Below are 22,171 nucleotides of genomic sequence, written 5' to 3'. Positions count from 1 at the left end.
TTCCCCTTTAACTGATTTCCTAATACAGTGTTGTTTTTAAAAAATAATTCTAAAATCTTGGTTTTCTGATTGCTTTGTTAAGGCCGCCATTCATTTCATAACAAATTACGCCCATTTTTGCCACTTTCCCCTCCCCCCCCACTCCTCTCCACGTGGATTCACATGCTGTAAGAAAGTCTGAACGGGGCAAAAGCAGCAAGACAAGGAGCTCATTTGCTTCACCTCCTGTGCAGATCATCTGTAGATACATTATTCAATTAGGAAATATGCAGCTTGCTGAGACTTTAACATATAATTTCCAAGAACAGCCCTGATGAGTTAGTGGTATGGAAATAGTTTCTACACTGATAAATTACGTCTTTCCATGTGTCTATCTAAAGTGCGATCATTAATCATAGGCGGAACTTACTTTATTACAGGTGTTCAAGCGGAGGAGATGGGGGCCCTTTTCTTAATTATTTTCCCCTCTTTTCTTCCTTGCTTAGAGGATTGAAACTCTTTTCACCACCAGGCATGGGGAAACTGGTTTTCCTTAATTCCTGATTTGATCAATTTTGCAAGTTCAAAAGTTTAACTTGAATTCACACAGAGCTGAAGCAACAGTCCTCCTTTGAAAGGAGGAAATCTCACAGAATGCACTGGAAACTTACTCCTGAGAAAACATATTGAGAATGGCAAGGCCAGACTATGTTATAAGGGAAAGGAAATCATGATACTTAATTGGGACATCTTAATTACGTTTATATTGTACTGTTGATCTTGGGTTTCAGTAATGACAGGGAATCAGTTTGGGAAGTTGACATGCAATGGTATTTAGTACACAGCAGCACTGGAGAGGAGGTATGCAATAGTAATTAATAGTCCATTGCACTAGATAGCCATCATAGTATTTGGTATTTAACAGCTTTTGCTATGTAACATTTGACACACATCAAAATCAAAACACTCAAAGAGATGCTCAGACGTGCACAGTGTGTGGGACCTAGAACTTGGGTAATAAACCATCAGGAAAATCTGTAATCTAATTGTTCCTTCCCAAATTTGAGCTCTGGGATTTTCTGCAAGGGTGTCCAAAGTTGCAAACTTCCTTTCTCACAAGACTTCTTTGTGAGGGAAGATCCCGTCCTTTGAGGAAGCATTGAAGATTGCCAGGATGATGTAGTGGTTTGGGAGTTGCGTGTAGACCTAGAAGATCTAGAGTCAAATCCCTGCTCAGTTATGAAACTTTCTGGATAACTTTGGACCAGTCACTCTCTCTCTCTCTCTCTCAATCTCACCTACCTCACAAGGTTGCTGTGAGAACAAAAGGAGAGAAGGAACCATTTTATACCACCCTGAGTTCCTAGGAGGAAGCATGGTATTAAAATGTGAAAAATGAATGAATATCATCATGTAAGAATGGAAAGTCACAAATGAACAGGGCTGCATGCACGTCCACAGTCAGGGCTGACCCAAGTCCTTCAGTAATAATGCAACCAGGAAAAGTTTGATTCCCCACCACAATGCAGCCACAAAAATGGATGCAAGCCACAAAAATGGATGCAAGAATTGTCCCTTGTTTGAGAAATGCAGGAGGCTTAAGCTGCAATGTTATGCACATTTAGCCAAATACACCCTGTTGAACAGAGTAGGACTTAGTGTTGAGTATACCTGCAGCATAATGACCGAGGTTTCAATAAAGTGAGGCAGAGATCTGCAAGTCCACTATGTTCAGAAGATACTGTTCATCTTCATAGGCTTTAGATGAAACCCACAGAAATCTAGAAAGGGTCAAGACTCCTGCATGGCCAATTTTGGACCAGTGACAACATGCAGCTATGCGTCAAATTCCACTGAGCTCGACAGGCACATAAATGAAACTGATCACCGGTTGGGTCGGTGATCTATTTTCTTCTTCTAACACTTCTTCTTTCTATTCTTCTATTTTAACACTAGCTTATACAATATTTAGATCCCAGGATGCAACGGTGCAAGTGGCAAAATGAAATTTTGTCAGAGTGAAATCGACTTCATTTATACAGCCTGCCTGATGTTTCTCCTCCTCTTGAAAATCCAGCACAGTGCACTCTAGCATGGAGCAGAAGTGAAGAAATGTTTCATGGACCTTCTCATCCCCAGCAAAGCACCTCTTTGGGTGATTTTTTTTCACCCCTTATTTCACCCCAAGGAGTGGGCATCTGGAGGAAGATGGAAAGCATTTGGGACACCAAATCCACCCTTGCCTTGATTCCATTCTGCACTGCTGACCAACTTGGGCAGGATACAGATGCACATGCCATTGAATGCACAATGCACAGTGGCATTGAATGGCATGTCCCAATGCACATGCCATTGAAATGAGTGCGCTAGAAATGGATGGCATTTGTATTCATGCAATGATGCTATCTTGTACTCTGTTATATGAGCTACTTGTAAGTACAGGCATACAAATGATCCTTAATCAATATTTATTTATTTTATTTATTTATTCACAATTTTATACCGCCCTTCCTCCAAAGAGCTCAGAGCAGTTTACACAGCTGCTCCTCCCCTCCTTCTTGTCCTCACAACAACCCTGTGAGGTAGGTGAGGCTGAGAGAAAGTTAATGGGCTTAATAACTTACTTGAGGCCTATGGTGTGCAAGGCTAAACTGAGATACTTTTTATTCAAATGAAGCTACTGTCTGAAACATCCTGGAGAGAAGACGCTTGCCATTTTCTTGCTACCCCAGATTGAGAAAAAGACACATGAAACACATAAAAATTGCAGCCAACATACTGGTGCATGCAGAGGATAAGACAAACAGTGGATCAAGCATTTGACTTGCTGAAATATACATCTCTAACTCAAGATGTGACTGTGGGTGAACACCATAGATAGAGATGGGTCAATTCCAAAATCTGTGAAAAAAAATAAAACAGTTCTCTAAAGCCTTTGCATGATTGTGGCTGCATCTACTGACACTATACCACCTCTATCACCTACCTAGTACACTTCTAAAGTGATTGCAATTATACTTTATAAAAATGCACCCTTGGATAAAAGCACATAATACCATTTTCTGTACTTCTCATTTCTATGGAAAAAAAAAGTTCTGCTAAAAATAAAACCAAAAAAGCACACCTCTAACCATAGGTAACAAACCTATGCCAATTAATCTTCCAAACTTGCATCAGTTCTCACCCTTACCAAGAAACAAGTCCAATTGAATAGTGGGAGTTCTTGGTCAAATTGCCAAGAATTTGACTGTGAGCTCATTTAGGATCTGAGTGGGGGGAAAAAAAAAGTTTCATTTAAAAACAGCAGCATAAGCAATCTTGCGACACAGGGCTATCAGCACCTTTTAATAGACATATGAATGACTCATTCATGCTCTTTGGTTTCTCTACAATTGTTACAGTGTTTCTTAAAGGGGAAAAAAACTAACCACACTTACATCGATTCTGATTCTTTTCAGCTCACCAGCGCAATGTCTAATCAGACTAAACCACCACTTATATGTGTCTTCTCAATTCCTTTTATTTTATTTTTTTTTACAGAAAACCTGCACTCCCGGTTAACAGGTGGACGTGATATGCACAATTGGATTAGCAGAAACAAAACAAACCGAAGGAAATTGAAAGCCCTGATAAAGGTGGAGGAGGAAGGGCAGGATAATTGTGTGAGAGTCAAGGCGTAGCAGAACATCCACTTAGAACTTTTTTCCAAGTTGCACAAATCCATAACAAGTAGATTTTGTTCAGCGACTTTGCAGGGAGACTAGCATGTACTTATTAAGGTGCTAGCTTCAATACTGCCAAACCCAGAACTGGAATGGAAAATGGGGCCACTTGTTCCGGAAGAGGTCTGTTCGAAAATCAGGCAGTGCAATTGGATCTTTAGAACCAGTACTGGTTTGGGGCAGAACAAGGTTCTATAGTCTTCCTAAACAGAAAGCCATTTGACTTTTGTGATTTATTTTAAGCATTGAGATATAGTTAAGCATTGGCGTTCCTGGAACTTTGCTTTGTCAGCCATGATTGGCTCTGAAGGCAAGGGGAGGGCCACTTTATACCCTACAGGCCTATTCCCAGGAAAGTGTGCACAAGATCAGAGGCTTCACTAGGGTTTGTTTCACCCAATTCGAAAGCTCATTGCATCATCCCCAAAATGGAACTCCTCCCGTACCAGAACATACAGAATAAATTACAATATCATACACACAGCCTTATTGCAGTGGCCTCACTAGGGTTGGCGTAATCCCCATTAACTCTATTTTAATATATAACAGTAAGGATCACCCAACAAATCAATAACAAACAAACAAAAAAAAAACAGTGGCCAACTTGATGACACTCACACAATTGAATAAGCTCAGATACATGGAAATGAGAGCTGACTCATATTAACACCTTATTGGTTCCCTGCTAGGTCATAGTAACACCGCACTGGCTCTTAGAACAATCAGTCTCATTGGTCAGTTTTGAGTTAGAGAAATCCACTTTTTGTTACATAAGGCAGTTGAGTTTTCCTTTTCTGATTATTTGGCCATAAAGTTTGATAGACCACAATTCAACCCAGTTTGTGTCATTGCATTCTGCATGAAATTACGCATCAATGATATGTAACATGATGGTATTATTTGCAACTGCCATGATTTTCACAATTTTGACCAGCAGTGGTGTCATCCCCCTGAGTGTGTCACCCAGTGCAGTCTGCAACCTCCCCCTCCACCACACTCCCATAGCAGCACCACTGCACAGGATTATAGCCTTAGTTGAGCTTGTGAAGGTAGCCACATTTATAGCCGGCAATCTAGTTCCAACTGAATATGAGATGGACAGGATGAAACCTCACTAGGCTCAGGTGTAAATGAGGGTGATAAAAGGTATTACCCACGATATTGTGTTTGTTTTATTTAGCTAGATTAATACAGCTGTTAGGTTTCAGATAATAAGCTTTGGGTGGAAGAGTATCTCAGGCTCGTCCACACTTTGATAAACATACACTGTATCCATTCCCCTCTCCCGTTCCCACAGCTCCACACTGTCCCCTAGGAATGCCGTAACAGTATCCATTCAATTAAAAGGGGAAAGGGTCTGGCCAAATATTTCCCAGCAGAAATGGTTTCCACTTAGATATTGAAGAGTGTCCCAGATCAAATTTAAACACAGCTCAATATTCCATGCTGGAACTTCTGCGACCTTGTCCACATGGCATTCCTCGTAGTGCGCGGGGGGGGGGTCACCAATATAACAACTGGACTGTTTTATAATATGTCATAAATCTGCTTCCTCCCCTTGTTTTTCCATGAAGTCGGCAAGCCTGATTGAGGCTGAGAAATATCAAAGCCATCATTTTTATTATACAGCCAAAGAGCCTATCCTACATTTCTGCATCTTGAAAGGTGGTGCAGGTCAGTCCATGAAACATTAAAAAGAATTTCAGCAGTACTTGGATGGCCAGGACTTTGAAACTCTTTAGAGTGGGTCATTCCTCATTCCATCCCATTTGGAAAGGTTACAAACAGGGCCAGACTCACTACAACATGGAGAATAAAGCTTTGAGTCACAGATTCTCGTTTCCGGTTTCCCAATGAGTAGGGGAGGATGACATGATGACTTTTCATCTCAGACATCCAAAAATGGCTCAGTTCTGCAGTACTTGCCGAGAGGTTGTCGGACGGGTTAGTGTATTTTTAGATCCCCATTTGAAATGGCGAGGCAAAGAAACCGAGCCAAAGATCAGGAAGTTCTAGATTCAAATCTTACCTGATTAGGCGACCTTGCGGCAAAACACGTTTTGCTCTGAAGTGGGGGTGGGGTTAAGAATACTGATGTACATCACAGGGTTTTTGTTTTTTTTAATGTACATGAGGATCTTTGTATACAGGCAGGCCCCGGTATCCCCAGATCCAGTATTCACAGTTTCAGTTATCTGCATATCCAGAGGATACTGGGGACACCTTTTGAAAAGGTAGGGAATGCATCATGACCAGGAAAAGAATGCATCATGATGCATTCTGGGGTGACATTGAGTGAAAGGAGGTTCCTCTATGGAACCAGGAAGAGAGACTGCAGGCAGCTTGGAAGATGGCTTGTGACCCTAAAAATGCAGTGGTTTTGCTGCACTTTGTTAGGCACAGTTTTACTTTCCCTACCTTTTTAAATGGCGTCCCCAATATCCATAGATTCGCAGTATCCATGGGGTGTCCAGAACCTCTGTGGATATTGGGGCATGCCTGTACTCTTTGCTCTATATAAATGCATAAATCATTGTGATTGAAAATAGTCATGGGGGAAAATGTGATACCCAAGAGAGCAAAGTAGGCACAAATTTTTATAGAAAAACTTTAAAGCTGTGGAATTGAACATTATACCAAACATACCCTCCACTGGTGGAACAGAACATGAAACTATCAACCTGAACCTGCACACATTTACTTGGAAGTAACACCTAAGGCTGTATAGGATTACTGTCTGAAACGCCAGATGTGTCTGTCAAGAGACACCTGCTATGGGGAAAGAAAAGTATTTTGTGCAACTTTTAACCCAGGCCTGCCAACTCTCAAGGATTATACTGGAGTTTCCAGGAATCAGCAGTGATCTTCAGGTGATTACTGAAAGCAATCCTGGAGATTTTAACAGGATGCCCTGATATGGGGGAGAAAAATAAAATCTCCAGGAATAACTTCAACCAGAGCATGCGCTCGCAACCATAACCACATATAGTGATTTTTTTGGAGATGATCTTTGCAGCCAGATCTGGGCTGCAACATCATTTGCAACTGACAGGAAAGGAAGATATTAAGGCTCTTAACAAACACAGAGACAGTCACAGCTCTATAGCAGCCAGTAGTTCATTCAGCCAAAATGCACTTGCTTGGTCTCAGCACAGAGGGAGGAAAAAAGGGAGCCCTCTCAAGAATCGGCATGGTACGTACATAATTTGCAATTATTTCTACCTTTGCTCCACACACAGCAGAATCTTATGCCAGGTTATGAATGCAGAGGGCTGATCTTGATTGGTCCCTTTGGGGCCCTCCTGCATTCTGATTTATTGTGGATTGCAGATTTGTATGCATGGAAATCAGTTACTCTGAACACTCAGTGCATCAAATCCACAGGCAAGCTGACCTCTAGATCACTGTCACACACCATGACCTCTAGTCAAGGTGAATAGATCTAACTGATAAAGCTATTTTAAAAATAGTCTGTCATTAATATTCATCCATTAATTTGGCCATCAGAACCTAATGACAATAATCTGAGGGTTTTGTAAATTACCAAGTACTGTGCTCTAAATCAGTGTTTCTCAAACTATGGGGCGGGACCCACTAGGTGGTTCACAATCCAATGGAATATGTTGCAGATCTGTGCTTTTAACAGGCTACTATGTATGTGCTTTTAACAATGATAGTCAATGGGGCTTATTCCTGAGTAAGTGTGAATAGAACTACAGCCTTTGGAATGTTCGGGGATTTTTTTTTTAATAGATCCACAACTGCTTGGGAGGGTTCTTCTTTATTTTAAATAAATTTTTAAACTTATTGTAAACTTTTAATTTATTTACTTAATTTATTCATTTGATTTGAATTTGCCATAAAGGGTGTTGAAAATTTTCCTGCTTGATGATGTCACTTCTGGCCAGGGCTAAAAGGTTTGAGAACCACTACTCTACATTTTATTCTGCAGTGGTATCCAGGTTGCTAAAAGAGAAGTGGAAATAAAATAAAATGGATACATTGATGGATACATTTTAACCCATGTTTTTCCACCCATTATCTCATATATATTGAAATCAGACTTCATCAGTAATATAAATCCAAGCATTAACATAAACCAACATTTGTGCTCTTAATTTATATCATCTATAAGAAACAGACACATCACCACAAATTTCTCAGTGCCCAATGAAAAATGGACATGGGAAAGATATTGAGACTTTAATGTACAAAAGTCTTAAACTGCAATACTTGAGTTTACATATGCCCTTGCCAATTTAGATGTCATCAGTATAAATTCAGAAATGCAGACCAACTTATGGTGGTGAATCTAGCCATACAAATGTGCAGGACAATGGCTTCTCTTCCTCCATCCATCCATTCTTTGCAAGCACAATCTAAGCCATCAATGCAGACAGCGGAATCTTGCTAATTATATGGGTTTCATAAGTTCTGTCCACAGAGAAGCATTCCATTGCTTTTCGTACAGAGACGTCAACAGCTGTAAATTCCCTTGGTAAATACTGTCTGAGACAAGAACGTAAGAAGAGCTCTGGTGGATTGGACCAAGAGTTCATAGTGTCCAACATTCTTTAACTAACAGCAGCCAATCAGGGGCATTTGGGTAGCTCATGAGAAGGACACAAGGCAAGAACTTTCCCCTGTTTGTTTCTGTCCCCAGCAGCTGGTGTTCACAGGGCCATTCCACATATTCAGTACTGCCATCCACAACCATGATCACCCACTGTACACATTACAATGTTCATACACATTTATGCTTAGAAAGTTATGAATGCAAGGGGGGGAAAATCTCATATGACCTGTGAACTGTTCCGTAGTAAAGTCATTTTGCTGAAACAGATGAGAAACACCAATGTCTTTTAGACCAACTTTTTGTTGGTCAGGAAGTTTGCAAGTTTTCAGGTTATGCAGACCATCCAGAGTTGAGAAGGTTGAGGTCAAACTAGGTTGAATGAAAATCAATACAATGCTCCCATTTTGATACTTTGGAGTAGTCAGGTCTTGTCATTGGTTTCTGGTCTTTGGGGAAATGCTAAAGACACATTCTCAAGTTTTGTTGTGTGACGCTATGGACTAGAAACCTTAGTAGTAAATATAATTATTATCAGGGGTGTCACAGCCCACCTGATATTGGGACTGAGATTTTTGGGAGCTCACTAGTTCAAACTATATCCAAGAGTTTAAGAACTGGTTTTGTTGTTGTTGTTGTTGTTAACAATACAGTAAATTGCTTTGTACATATTGCAGTTGCAGCATTCTAATTTACACACTCTTGTTGATCCTAACAGAAATTCTGCCTATGAGTCTTAAGCTCAAATCCTAACCAACTTTCCAGCACTGGCATAGCTGTGCCAATGGGACATGTGCTGAATCTTGCAGTTGGGTGGCACTCACAGGGGCCTCCTCAAGGTAAGGGAATGCTTGTTCCCTTGCCTTGGAGCTGCATTACCCCTACGTCAGTGCTGGAAAGTGGATGAGGATTGTGCCCTTAATTGCACAAACCAGATCCAACACCCACTAAGCAGAGGGGAGATCATATGGTGAGAGAGAGAGAGAGAGAGAGACTGACACTGACACTGACAATTTTTAGATAGAAATAAAGAGCATGACCATAGAGAATAAAGGTTATTGGGCAAAATAAACTTGAAAGTTACATATACATGTACGATTAGTCAAGTCTGTCTTTATTATTATTATTTTAAGTACAGTGCGCAAACTTGTAGTAGTAGTAGTAGTATTTCTTACTCTGCATTTTCTTGCAGGGAGGCTCAAGGTGAAGTACATGTCAAGTTCGGGCACTGTGGTTAAAAGCAGTGCTGAACAGCTTCAGAGTTCATGGCAAATCTCTTGGGAGAGCAACAATTAAAACTGTGAGATTTGGCAATCGGCGTTTTCAGCTTTTAAGGTTTCTACTCTTTCATGAAAAGAGGACTGTGTTAGATTGCCGTGCCGTTCAGGCATAAGTCTGCAGACATCTTATCTCATTCCTGTCTCAGTGGGATCTCCGAGAATATTAGAAAAGCGTATCGGACGCTCCTAACCAAGTGGCTCGAAGATGAAACAGAAAGATTTTTGCCACTTTGGCCAACACAAATACTAGGAGATTTGACTCCCGACGTGAGAAAAATTGTCCTCCCGCACAGCTGCGAAGATGAAGTGATTAATTATGAAGATTATTATTCCAAGCAGTTTAGAAGCAGCCTTTTGCTGTAATATCTGGGCAAACTTTACACGGTTTCAATTAAGGCCAGTCACGCTTGGACAGAGTTACATGGTGCAGTCTTTATTCACTCCACAGACAGGAGGATATCAAAGCAAGTGGATTATATTCTGGAAATGGGAAAATCATCCTTTTAGGTTCTTGTTTTTTTTAATAAGATGCTTATTTTATATATATGTGGATATACACATGCACACTTTTTCACTGCGCCACCATTGTGAATGTCGCAGTTTCTCATTTTAGGAACTTTTCACAACTTTGAAAGCATTGAAACAGATCAATTTTTAGATCAGAGGCTCAGTTCTACTTACAAAAGGAAGCTGTTAAGGCCACCGAAATTTACGAGGCCATTCTATGCCTCAATCAACAGGGGTTTTCCCCTCATATTTACATGAACAAATATACAAGCCAAACTTTTTACAGTTACATTCAGAGTCCTGGAATCTTTAATTTGGAACCATGTAAGAATTCATTAAAAATAAACTCCTAATAGTGCTGTATTTTGTAGCTACTGGTTGTCCTTTTCAGTCTAGAACATCCTCCTATGTGGTCTAATCTTTCTCTTCCTCCAATGCCTCTTTAACTTCCACCTTTTGAGGGGCACCCTTGCTAAACTGCTCCTTGGCCATCTTTATTCCCTGCTGTAATGAACCCTTCATTAGTGTAGCTGCATTTGGGCCCAATCCTATCCAATTTTCCAGTGCCAGTGCTGCTGTGCCAATGGGGCATGCACTGCATCTTGTGGTAGGGCAGCAGTCACAGAGGTCTCCTTGAAGTATGGGAACATTTGTTCTCTTACCATGGAGCTGCATTGTGACTGCACGGGTGCTGGAAAATTGGATAGGATTGGGCCCTTTGTGTAAGTTAAACTTGTATGCCCTTGCGTCTTTCAACTACCCTTTCCATTTTTTCCCCACTGTCAGAGTCTCAACTGGATACATTGGAGACAAGGAGTCACTTTTTTTTTCCTCGTGCAGTCTTACAACATCCATGACATTAGCTTATTTTCCAAGAAGGTTTTGGTACAAACCTCTAGTCACCCATCCCCTTACCTTAACTCAACTTAAGCACATGTACCTGAAATATAGTAATTGCATACAAATGGTTGGCAAATGGTTGGCAACCTTCAGTCTCAAAAGACTATGGTATAAGCCTACAGCACCCAGTATTCCCAGGCCCCATCCAAGTCTAACCATCCAAGTACTAATACCCATCCAAGTACTAACCAGGCCCAACCCTGCTTAGCTTCCAAGATCAGACGAGACTGAGCACATGCAGGGTAACAGTTGCTGCATTTTGCATACAATTGAATACAATTGCCTCTCTATTTATTCCACCTCCATTTTATTTTATGTATTTGCTTTTTACCCCACCTTTCTCCCCGAAAGGGCACCCAAGGCAGCTCACAACCAATTAAAATACATAAACAATAAAATACAAAAACTATAAAAGATAAAATAAACATTAAAAACCAGCCGGTGGCAGGAAGCAGCATAAAAAAAACAGCAATCATAAAACATTAAATTATTAAAAAGCACAAGACTGCCTGCAGGCCACCGTACCCTAAAACCCTACCAGGTGCCAAATGCTTTTTGGAATTAAGCCATTTCCAACGTTGCATACGTATATGCAACAGGAATCAAATGTGTACAACTGTGGGCTGGGCAGAAACAGGTTAAAAATATCTTCAAGCCTCAATGGAAGGCTAATTGTGAGGAAACTGTTCTCAGCTCAAAGGGGAGGGAATTCCATAGTATAGGAGCCACCACCAGGAAGACCCTGTTTCTGGCAGCTATCTCTCTTGCCGCTCTTAATGGCAGCACAACCAAAAGGGCCCTCTCCAATGACCTGTTTGAAAGTAGGTGGCCTCTCAAATATGCTGGCCCAAGCGTATTTTCCTTCCCTTCCCCTATTGTGTCCCACGTGTCAATATGTGGATGGTGAATGAGTTCCTTGGAGAAAGATATATTATTCCCAGTGGTGTAACTAGGATAGGGCAGCAGGTGGGTCACCCCAGCTGCGAGGCTCAAGAGGGCCATGTGGCCACACTGACCAAGCCTTCCTCTGGTGATCTTTGGGCTGTGTCAAACCCAGCCATTGTGTGTTTTCACCATGGATCCTATTTTTGCTGGTGAGAGCACATGGGGGCTAGCTCTGAAGCAGTCCAAAGACTGCCAAAGGGAGGTGGGCTGTCTGCATTTAAATCAATGCAAGAGCCTGGAAGATCAAGGGTGATATGATTACATCAGTATGTCACCTCTGAACTTCCAGAACAGTAAGCACCACCAGCCTGGGTATGATCTGGTAGGAATACCTCTGATTATTCCTGAACAGAAATTATATACCGTTTTTATTCTGAAGCGCTCCACTGCAGTACAATCCTCTCTTTCCTTTCATTCTTTATAAAGCATGATGTACATGACCAGCACAATAATATACACTGGCACTGTATACAAAAATATTGTACTTTGGGTTTTTCATTGTACTGGCCAAATCTTTCCACTCTGCAAATTTTGATCAACTCTGCTAACAAAGTATATACTCCAACAATCAGTCAATCAATTGATGGTAGGTTCTGTCAGGGCAAGAAGTGGTGCTGAACGTCAAAAGCTTGCAGAATTAAGGAAGACTTACATGGCTTTTCAAACACAAAATGAATAGGGCTTGAGTAAATTGAATGCGTAAGTAGTTATAATAGCATTATCCATGAGCAGCTATTGAATCACCTAATTTTACTCATACTTGCAAACCAGGGTAGCCTCTAGCTATGAGCTCACCCTTCCCAAGGGCAAGTTGAGAATGAGAGAAATGTAACTCATTAAAAATATTAAATTGCATCTTTACAAATTAAATTCAGCACCACCACCCCCAGGAAAAATGATGACACAAGAACCTGGATTTCTGTGTGTGTGTGTGTGTGTGTGTGTGTGTGTGTGTGTGTGTGTGTGTGTACACAAAGATCTGGCATGAACAATGCAAGCTAAGAGTATTCACTCAGATGTTCTACTGAGTTCAATGGGATTTACTCCCAGATTAGGATTGCATCCTTACACTACAATCCTATGCAATCTACTTAGAAATACGAGTATGAAATATGAATCATACATTCCATTATGTTCAATGGAGCTTACTCCCTGGAAAGCGTGTAGCCTTAGGACCCAATCCTATCCAACTTTCCAGCACCAGTGCAGCCACAATGTAGCCCTGAGGTGAGAGAACAAATGTTCTGATACCTTGAGGAGGCATCTGTGATTGCCCCACCCAGCACTGGATGCAGTGCATACCCCATTGGCACAGCTGCACCAGCACTGGAAAATGGGATAGGATTGGGCCCTTAGAGCCCAATCCTAGGCATGTCTACTCAGACGTACCTTTAGAATCAATGGGGATTACTCCCAGGAAAGTGTGTATAGGATTTCATGCAGCATTATTAAACTGTAATCTTCAGATCTATTCTGTAGATCTATGTTTGCATTGCTTATGTGGGGGTGGGGTGTCACAGAATTAAATTAGGCATTGTTTTGAATTTTCTCAGGATGGAATTGATTGTTCACACAAGGTAGAAAGAGGAATTTCAGCTTGTACATGAACATTTTGCATTAGTGTACAAGTTGCTTGAGAATTATGTCCAGAAATGCAATCTCTAATTTCCAACAGGTTTTATTTTGCTTTTTTTAATTAGGACTTTCACTTTGCAAAGATCCTCTTTCATTATCTTGCCTCTATCAAGGAAACTGGAGCAATAAAAGTGTAAAATGAATGTTGTCCTCAGCTCTATTTCCTCCAAAACTCTTGGCTCACCTCTTGCCTAAAATAAGTTCCAAGGAAACTGATATGAAAAATATGAATGACAAGGTAGCAGGGAGATCTCAACTATAGGTTGCTTGAGAATTTGGGGGATTGGGGGCACAATCCTAACCAGGTCTACTCAGAAGTAAGTCCTATTTTGTTCAATGGGGCTTACTCTCAGGAAAGTGTGGTTAGGATTGCAGCCTTGGTCTCCATGTACTTTTATGCCATTTCAGTTAACGATATACTATGTTTATACTATGCAATATGTTTCTCCAGGAATTCAAATATCTGCACAAAAGAAAAAATGATCTCCTTTCTGGGGACCTTGAGGGTGACTGTAGGAATGAGTGCTTTCCCACCTGAGTCAAAATTCCTCAACTCAACTTCCACTAACTTCAGTGACTTTCAAATGGAACTTCTGGCCCGGATTAACCTCCTCAAGGAGGCATGAACAGCAGAGCAGCTAGGAGGACATCTGAGACCATTTGCCCAAAGCCCACAAAAAGCAAGGGTTCCTGCCCCAGCCTGGCCTCAGTGTTCACCAGAATGCTTGTTATTTTGCCATGAAACCAAGAGCTATGGAGTCAAAAAATTTTCAGAAATGTATGGAAGCTGCACACTGCATTTTCAGGCAGTATAGCAAGATAGAAAAATCTTCAGATAACTGCAGGATTCTCTCTCCCCTCTGGGTAAACGTCTAGGTGGAACTCAAGAATTGATGTCATTAGTCCCCTTGTGAAAAATTACCAAGGGGTCCTGGTTTCTCTGTCTACAGTGGAGAAAGCCAGGTCAATGTTTCAGGTCTTGCTGAGTGAATACAATCCTTTGAATTCATCCTTGTTGTGCATCTGTTTCTGTGGCAAATTTCTGCAGGGACCCAGGCGTACACTGGAAGATGGGGTGCAATATGTTAAGAGCCTCTTGGGGAACATCTAGCAGTGAAGAATTCCTGGTGAGGACTAGAAGCAAAGGTCATTGGTGTCACCACTGAATTCAGAAGTATTGGAAGGTAGATGCATCTCCAAGTCAGCACAGAATACACAATCTATTCCCTTGATGATAAATTCAGGGCAGACGTGTTTGTCACAGTCTTGGCCATGTTCCTTCCAGAGCTCCAAACCCTCACCAAGCCCAAAGAGAAACTTTCAAATTTATTCTCATCCATCTTTGACCTGAAGGCTGTTACAGAAGATGAAAAAGTTGTTGTGTTTGCAGAATCCCTGTCCATCTTCATATCCACAAGATGTCAGCAACGCTGAATCACAAGATGCGTTTTGCTTGCTTTTCAAATCAAGGATGATTTGATTCTGCACACCTTCAGATAAGATGTGGGCACTTTTTGGAAGCTTCTCAACTAGATTGATGGCAAATATCTAGATTCTGTTCTAGATTCCTTCAGATGTGCATTTCCAGCAACAGGTGGGAACAGACCAAGTCATTTGATCCTGCCTTCTTTGGAAAAAATACTTGAAATGCCAATAAATGAGGAAGAGGAGGAGGATGTAATTGATGATAATGTCAGATCCATAAAGACAAAAAAGATATACTTTGGTCAGATCATGTTGTGTAAACTGTACAGTCCCATCAGTTTCTAACAACCAGTGGCACCCTTAACTGCACGGCTTTCTGTACAAAGTCTTTTCCCTTAAAGAAGAGGGTAGCCCTAATTCTCACAGAGTGAAAATATTTCCCTAGTTCCCCTGACCTGCACCAAAACAAAGATAGTGTCTCTAATTTTGCTCTTCCCATTTTTCTGAGTTCCTGACTTTGTAACACAAATTTAATAAATGCTTCACTTACAAACAGATCAATGTCATTTTCCTTTGGTAGGCCCATCGCCAAGGTAAACAGTCTCTGCCCAGTCATGCTTGCCGCGAGAACTAGCAGGGATTTGTTCCCAGGGGAAAGGAGGAGCAGCAGGTGAGATAATCCCACGTGCAGTCCCCCTGTTTTGTACACAGATCCATGGGTCCTTGTAGGGAACTCCCCCAAAGTCAGACCTGCTTCAGTCCCTACAAACTCTCTGGGTAACCTCGATGATCAAGATCAAAAACACAACGGAGGCGTTCATCACAGTTCTGCCTTATTTAACTGTCTCTCCCAGTCCTACTTAAAACAACAATCAGCCCATGTTACACATTCTACTCTCTGCTTTAAGACAGACTTCCAGGTAAATTTATTTGAGGATTTGAAGGAGACTATTGGGAACATGACTTTTCATGAGCATTGGTGAAGCCCCTTTAAACAACAACCAACAACCTTAAGGCTGCATTCCTATACACACTTGTCTCCATTGAAGTCAGTGGGACTTACTTCTGAGTAGGCACGCATAGGATTGCTCTGTAAGCTCACTGAAGCAAATAATTCCCTGCTATAATTTCAAAACAAGTTGGCTTTCTAGAGTTTCTGAACAGCAATGCAGTAAACATTTTACTTTATTCCGATTGACACAACATAAAGTTTATATACTGCAGTATATGGTAGTATGTGATACAATACTATTATGTGTAAGTAACATACAACACCACTGATGCTCATGGCACTTTATGGAACAAAACACAGGCATAATCACCTTTGTTTCATATGCTGCTGAGCTTGGAGAATAATTTCTTCATTCTCACTCCCTAAAAATGGATTGCAAAACAGAACTCTCAGTAAGTTTCAATGTCTCATTTTGACCGACATTCTGTTGACTTTCTATATAGAAATTGCTGTTCAACAATCAAAAGAATAATTTGTGAGTTTTGAAAACCTTATCATGTTTCTTTAACAATCAGTTTAACAACAAATCTTTGACCAGCTGAGAGCTGTCTTTTCTTTGCTTTTTTTTGGTCCCAAGTTTGTCCTATATAACTGGAAGGAATGAGACAATTGCTCCAATTCCATTTTGTCCATGGGACTGTTTTAGCTGTTGATTTGTCTGGCAGTGCCTGATATTGGCAAAAATGTCCAGCAGATAATGAAGAATCCAACAGGTAAGGTGGCCTGTTTCAGAAGGTAACCTTGCTCCATTTGGAAACCCCAGACAAGTTCCAGTGAAATGAATGTAGGATTGAGAATTGTGCTCTAGGTCAATTCATATTTTCAAAGGGAACTTCCAGTTGAAGAATGCTCCTTTTGAAATGTATGGCGCTGAACAGTGATTAACTTTGTGGTTATCAAAAAAAAAAGTTAAATTCAGTCAAAATTGGAGTAAGACTATATTCCATTTCTGATATTTTTGTGGGGGGGGGGGAGGGATTGAAAGATTTTTGGTAAGCGCCTCTCTGATCATCTTGTTTCGAACAACTCCCAAACCCTGAACAATCAAAACATTTGTGCAATGACTCACAAGCATGGCTCTCATTCCAGTGCCTCATTGTTAAAATAAGTTGATCGGCCACCAAGAACCATTTGGGATCCCAGTCTTGCAATGCACCGCTCCTTTAAAGAACTCACAAATCAACAACTTGTGCTTTGAAAGAGCTGTGAGCAGGAATATCTAAACCAGGAGAATTTGAGATGCAGGCCGTTTCCAATTCACTTTTCACCGGATCTTCGCTGAGCTTATTTCATCACAAGGAAATATTTCATAACCTTTTAGGATTATGTTACTTGGAAACTATTAGGCCATTATTTATTTCTTTGGCATTCTTCCTTCAAGGAGCTCCTGATAGCATAGCTGGGGTCATCCCATTTTATTCTCACAATCTTTTCTCCTGGGAGAAAGGGTAGGCCAAGGGGCCGTGAGTTATCCAAAATCACCAGTGACCCATGGAGCTGAACAGGGATATGAATGAAACTGCATCTCCCTTGACTATGCCATCCAAAATGTCTAAGAAAATACAATCAAGTACACAAACACCTGGATGCAGTAACAGCTGCCCCATCTTGTACCAATGCCGTCTAGCCATGGGACCTTATTCCAGAATAACTTGCACAAAGGTGAGGTGGAACGTTTGTGGATGGGAGGAACTAGAAGACATGGTGGGAACTTAGCAAATGTCCAAATCAAGGCAAAGACCCTGAATTCTCCCTCCTCAACTCTTTCATCAACTCTTCTCCAGGTTGGCGGTTCCAGCCAGGTCTGAAATTCCCATTAGTCTCTCTCTCTTTCTCTCTCTCTCTCTCTCTCTCTCTCTCTCTCACACACACACACACACACACACACACACACACACACACACAAGAATTAACAATTCTCAGCTTATGTTTCCAAAATAAATTACCACCCATTTTGTTCCATGTTCACAACAATCCACGCAGGTTAGGATCAATGTTTTTGCACATAAATTGATAGATGAGAGGCAGAGAGAAATCCACCCCTCCCCCCACCCTTTAACCACTCATCTTGGGAAATCAAAACAGTGGTTCAAGCAAGGGAGCTGATGCATTTGACCAATACTGAACACATCATGACTGAATGAACTCCCTCCCACCTGAGCTCGGTAGTGGCTTCTGACATTCGAAGGGTTCACTTTCCTCCCCTCAAGTTCTGTGTCATTTCTAGTTCTTTACTGGACTAACAGCCCAGTCCTATCCACACTTTCCTGGGAGTAAGCCCCATTGACTGTAATGGAACTTACTTCTGAGTAGACATGCATAGGATTGGGCTCTAAGTGATTTCAAGAAGAGACGGAAGCAGAAAAATTTATTCTCCTGCTAGGTGTCCGCGCCAAGAGTGACACCATGTCCAAGACTGACCATGTCCTAAACTGAGACATGGTGAGAACTCATGGAGAGAAAGATCCTTCAACTCTTTGCACCAAGTTTTGAAAACTGGCCCCATCGGAAAGGCTTTGGTTGGCATACAGTCCTGGTCAGCACCTAGTTTCACAGGGGGCTCCTTGCTGGAGGTGGTGAAGGGCCCCTGATCCTGTGACCTGGACAACCAGCAATCTCCTAACCACAGCCGTGCACCTGGATGGTCAACAACTGGGGCGGGGGCCCATTGACAGATTTGGCCCCAGGGACTCCAGTTGCTGACCCCTAACACACAGCACTGCCCAGCTCTCACACTGAGCGATTAGGGGATACTTTCTAGCGCCTGGCAATGGTTTGTACCTGACGGATGCTCTCCTTGGAGATAGGATCAAACCGGGTCAAGGCATGAGCCACCACCAGACTTGGGTTGGGAGCACCTGGGAGCAGATTCCTCTCCCTTCCCTAATTGGGTTCGCGTTTAACAAACTGCAAAGACTCGCTTGTAACAAAGTTGCAAAAGTGCAAATGCTCCCTAACAAAGTGCAAAGGCGCAAACGCGCAAGAGAGCTCACTTGCCCCAAAGTTGCAGTGGTGCAAGAGCGCAAAGGATCGCTCGTCCCAAGGCTGCGAGGCGGCTCTTACCGGCGCAGGAGTGCAGGGGCTTGGGCCGCACCACGAGGGACGGGCAGACGGAGTAGAGGGAGAGCTTGCCGAAGTAGTCGCAGGTCTCCCTGGAGAGGATCTCGTCGATCATGAAGGTCTTGTAGCGCCGCCTGGCCGCCTTCAGCTGCCCGGGGGAGGCCAGCCGCCCCTCGGCCTGGCAGTGCATGCTGGAGGGGGCGGGGGGCGCGAGCCAGCCAGCCAGCCGCGGGATCGGGGCCGGGGCTGCCTCCTGCCAGCGCAGACGAGACTGGCTCGCTCGCTCCTGCCTGCTCTGCCGCGCTCCCCGCCTCCGGCTCCTATATAGCCGAGCCCGCCGAGGACACCGGCTGTCAATCAGGCGCCGTCCGCCCCGCTCGCAGCAGCAGCAGCGCCCTAGTTGGGGAGCCCGGCCGGGGGTGGGGACGGCTCGCTGCCTGCCTCCCTCCCCTGGAACGCGGCCAGGGCTGCGCAGGGCAGGCGCTGTGCGTGTTGGAGTCCCCTCCTTGGCTTCCGAGGGAAGCGTCTGGGTCTGTGTGTGTCTGTGCGGGTGCCTAGGGGTGTGTGTGTGTGTGTGTTGATTCAGAAGTGTGTGTTGGGCTCCCTTCCTTGGGGTCAGGGTGTGTGTGTGTGGGGGGGTGTAGGATTCCCCTCTTTGGGGTCAGGGGGTGTGTGGGGGGTGTAAGATTCCCTTCTTTGAGTCCAGGGTGTGTGTGTGTGTGGGTAGGATTCCCCTCTTTGGGGTCAGGGGATGTGTGCTTTTATGTATACATACCTATACATATATTGAAAACACACACACACACACACACACACACACACACACACACACTGTTTAATCTTGTTCTGAATTCACCTCTTGCTTTACAGAGGGCATACCCAGTCATTCTGCTCTGGTAAAATCAGCAGGCAGATGTGAGCTCCAATACATTTACTCGGAAGGAAGCCCCAGAGGATGAGTTGAGTGGAGATTCTGAGGACTCGGGCCAAAGGGGAGATCTCCCCTTCCCACTCCGGACAGACAGAAGCCCACTCAGGCCCATCGAGGGAGCGGGTGTGGGGCTAAAACTTCCTTCCTTGATTTGAGGCACCCCCAAGTCCTCGTTGTCGCCTCTCCTGCTGCTCGACACTTGGGGAATAGGGGTCTGAAGGGCGAAGCCAGACGCTTCGTGACACTGCTCTCACTACTCTTTTTTTCTTTCCCCCTCTTTTTCTTCTCCCCCTTTTCTTCTGCCCCCAGCCGCTGTCACCACTTGGATCTCTCTCCCCCCTCCCCCCCCATGTTTCGCTGGCGTTCATTTCTCCTCTTTTCTTTATTTCTGCATTCAGTTGCAGGGGTCTCACCAGAAAGGTCTTGCAAGGAATCGACCGCTTGCAGACAAGAGAGAAAGAAAGAGAGAAAGAAAGAAAGAGAGAATGAAAGGGGGGAGAGAGAAAGTGTTTGGTGCTTTCTTTCTTTTTTTCTGACTTCGCTAATTCATCGTTGGCCTCTTGTTAGTTGCCCTGAAAGCATTATATAGTGTTTACATTAACCTAATAATATTATTATATATCGCTTTTCAACCAAATCTCACTCACAGAGCGATTGAGAGGGAGCCTTTATATGCACCAATGTGTACAGGCACGCAGGCGGGCACACACGCTTGTCCACCCAAATATATTCCCATTGAATTCATTGGGATTTCTTCACAGGGTCTGAGACCTCTTAGGCTGCGATCCTGTATATTCCTGGGAATAAGCCCCACCGAACACAGTGGGGCTTATTTCTGAGTAGACACGGAGAGACTTGTGCTGTGGGCAGGAAGTGAGCAGGAGCAAAGAACGGTTCAGTGAAGGAATGGGTCTCCTTTGGACGAACTGCCGAGGATCTCGGAGTCCCTCACGCCGGCAGGTCTTTCTTTAGGGGCAAGGACTTGGTTCACTAAGGCTGTCATCCTCTCCACACTAACCTGGGGAGTAAGCCTCACTGCCTATAGAGGGACTTACTTCTGAGTAAATATGGCTAGGCTTGGGCTCTACAGTGCCCAATTATTTTAAGCGAAATATTGTTTAAGTACAATAATAGAGGACAGATGCATCATTACATAGGAGAACAAAGCATGGGTCACCATGGGGAGAGGCAAGAAGACCCCAATGGAGAGGCCAGAAGGAGAGACAGAGAAGCAGAAAGGGGGGCTTTTCTTTCTTTCTTTCTTTCTTTCTTTCTTTCTTTCTTTCTTTCTTTCTTTCTTTCTTTCTTTCTTTCTTTCTTTCACATGCTGGGCATAAATATATTTTCTTACTGTTCTTATCTGCCTTTTATTTTGGAAGATTAATACAATCGCCCGTCCAATCTTTGGTATGCCTACTAAGAAGTCCCACTGAGTTCAATGGGGCTCGCTCCCATGTATGTGTTTAGCATGGCATCCTAAGATCCCTGATCACTCTTGATTTATGCGTCCTTAACATTTTTTTAATGCGGCATACCCATTGTATGCCAAGAAAGTTTTCCATAGGAGTGCATTCCTTGGGACAGAAATGTTTGTGGGGCGGGGGTGGGTGGGCTGCCAACTGCTCTAAGCCCACAGCCGATAATAAAATGATTCCTAGGCAAACAAAGGCGTCGGTGAAAAAGTCAAAAACGCGCAGCGCTCTTTTAAATCCCTGAAAGGAGCACATCGCTCATTTCAATGCATTAAAACGAGGACTCTCGATGGCTTGATTCCTGGGGAGCCACGGAAGGTAATTGCGAAGGGATCCGAAATCCTCACTTCACCCACACCAGAATACAACACAAACAACACAAAAATCAGAATAGATTTCCCTCCTTCTTAAAAAAAAATAAAAAATACATATATACATTATTATTTCCCATCATTCTCAGGAACTAAGATCAATGGGAATACATTTTAAAAGGGGGTGGGGTTGTTGAGCATAGAATACCAACCTGTATATCCTGTACTTTCTAGGAAAAAAAAGTGTGTGTGTGTTTAAAAGTAACCATCTTGACATTTTGAGGAGGGCTTCAATGTCCTTTCCCATTGGGTTGTTCATTTGGATTTATTTGGGTTTACACCAGTGAAATTCCCACAGGTTCCTCGTTTTACACACAATTTAATTGAATTGGCCACTTTGCCCAGAGTGGCCGCCGCCC

The 22,171-nt window shown here is 42.9% G+C and overlaps 1 protein-coding gene across 1 annotated transcript in view; it reads right to left on the bottom strand.

The window, feature by feature from the left end:
• BARX2 (BARX homeobox 2) overlaps positions 1-19,228 on the bottom strand; it is a 43,590-nt gene extending 24,362 nt beyond the window's left edge. The window contains exon 1 of the mRNA XM_066639776.1: positions 19,042-19,228. Within this exon, the coding sequence (XP_066495873.1) occupies positions 19,042-19,228 (187 nt within the window). The remainder of the gene's footprint in view (positions 1-19,041) is intronic.
• Between the last annotated feature and the right edge of the window lie 2,943 nt (positions 19,229-22,171).

This window comes from Tiliqua scincoides, chromosome 11 (genome assembly GCF_035046505.1).
Source record: "Tiliqua scincoides isolate rTilSci1 chromosome 11, rTilSci1.hap2, whole genome shotgun sequence".
NCBI lineage: Eukaryota > Metazoa > Chordata > Lepidosauria > Squamata > Scincidae > Tiliqua > Tiliqua scincoides.
This window is presented reverse-complemented; position numbering and strand designations above follow the sequence as displayed.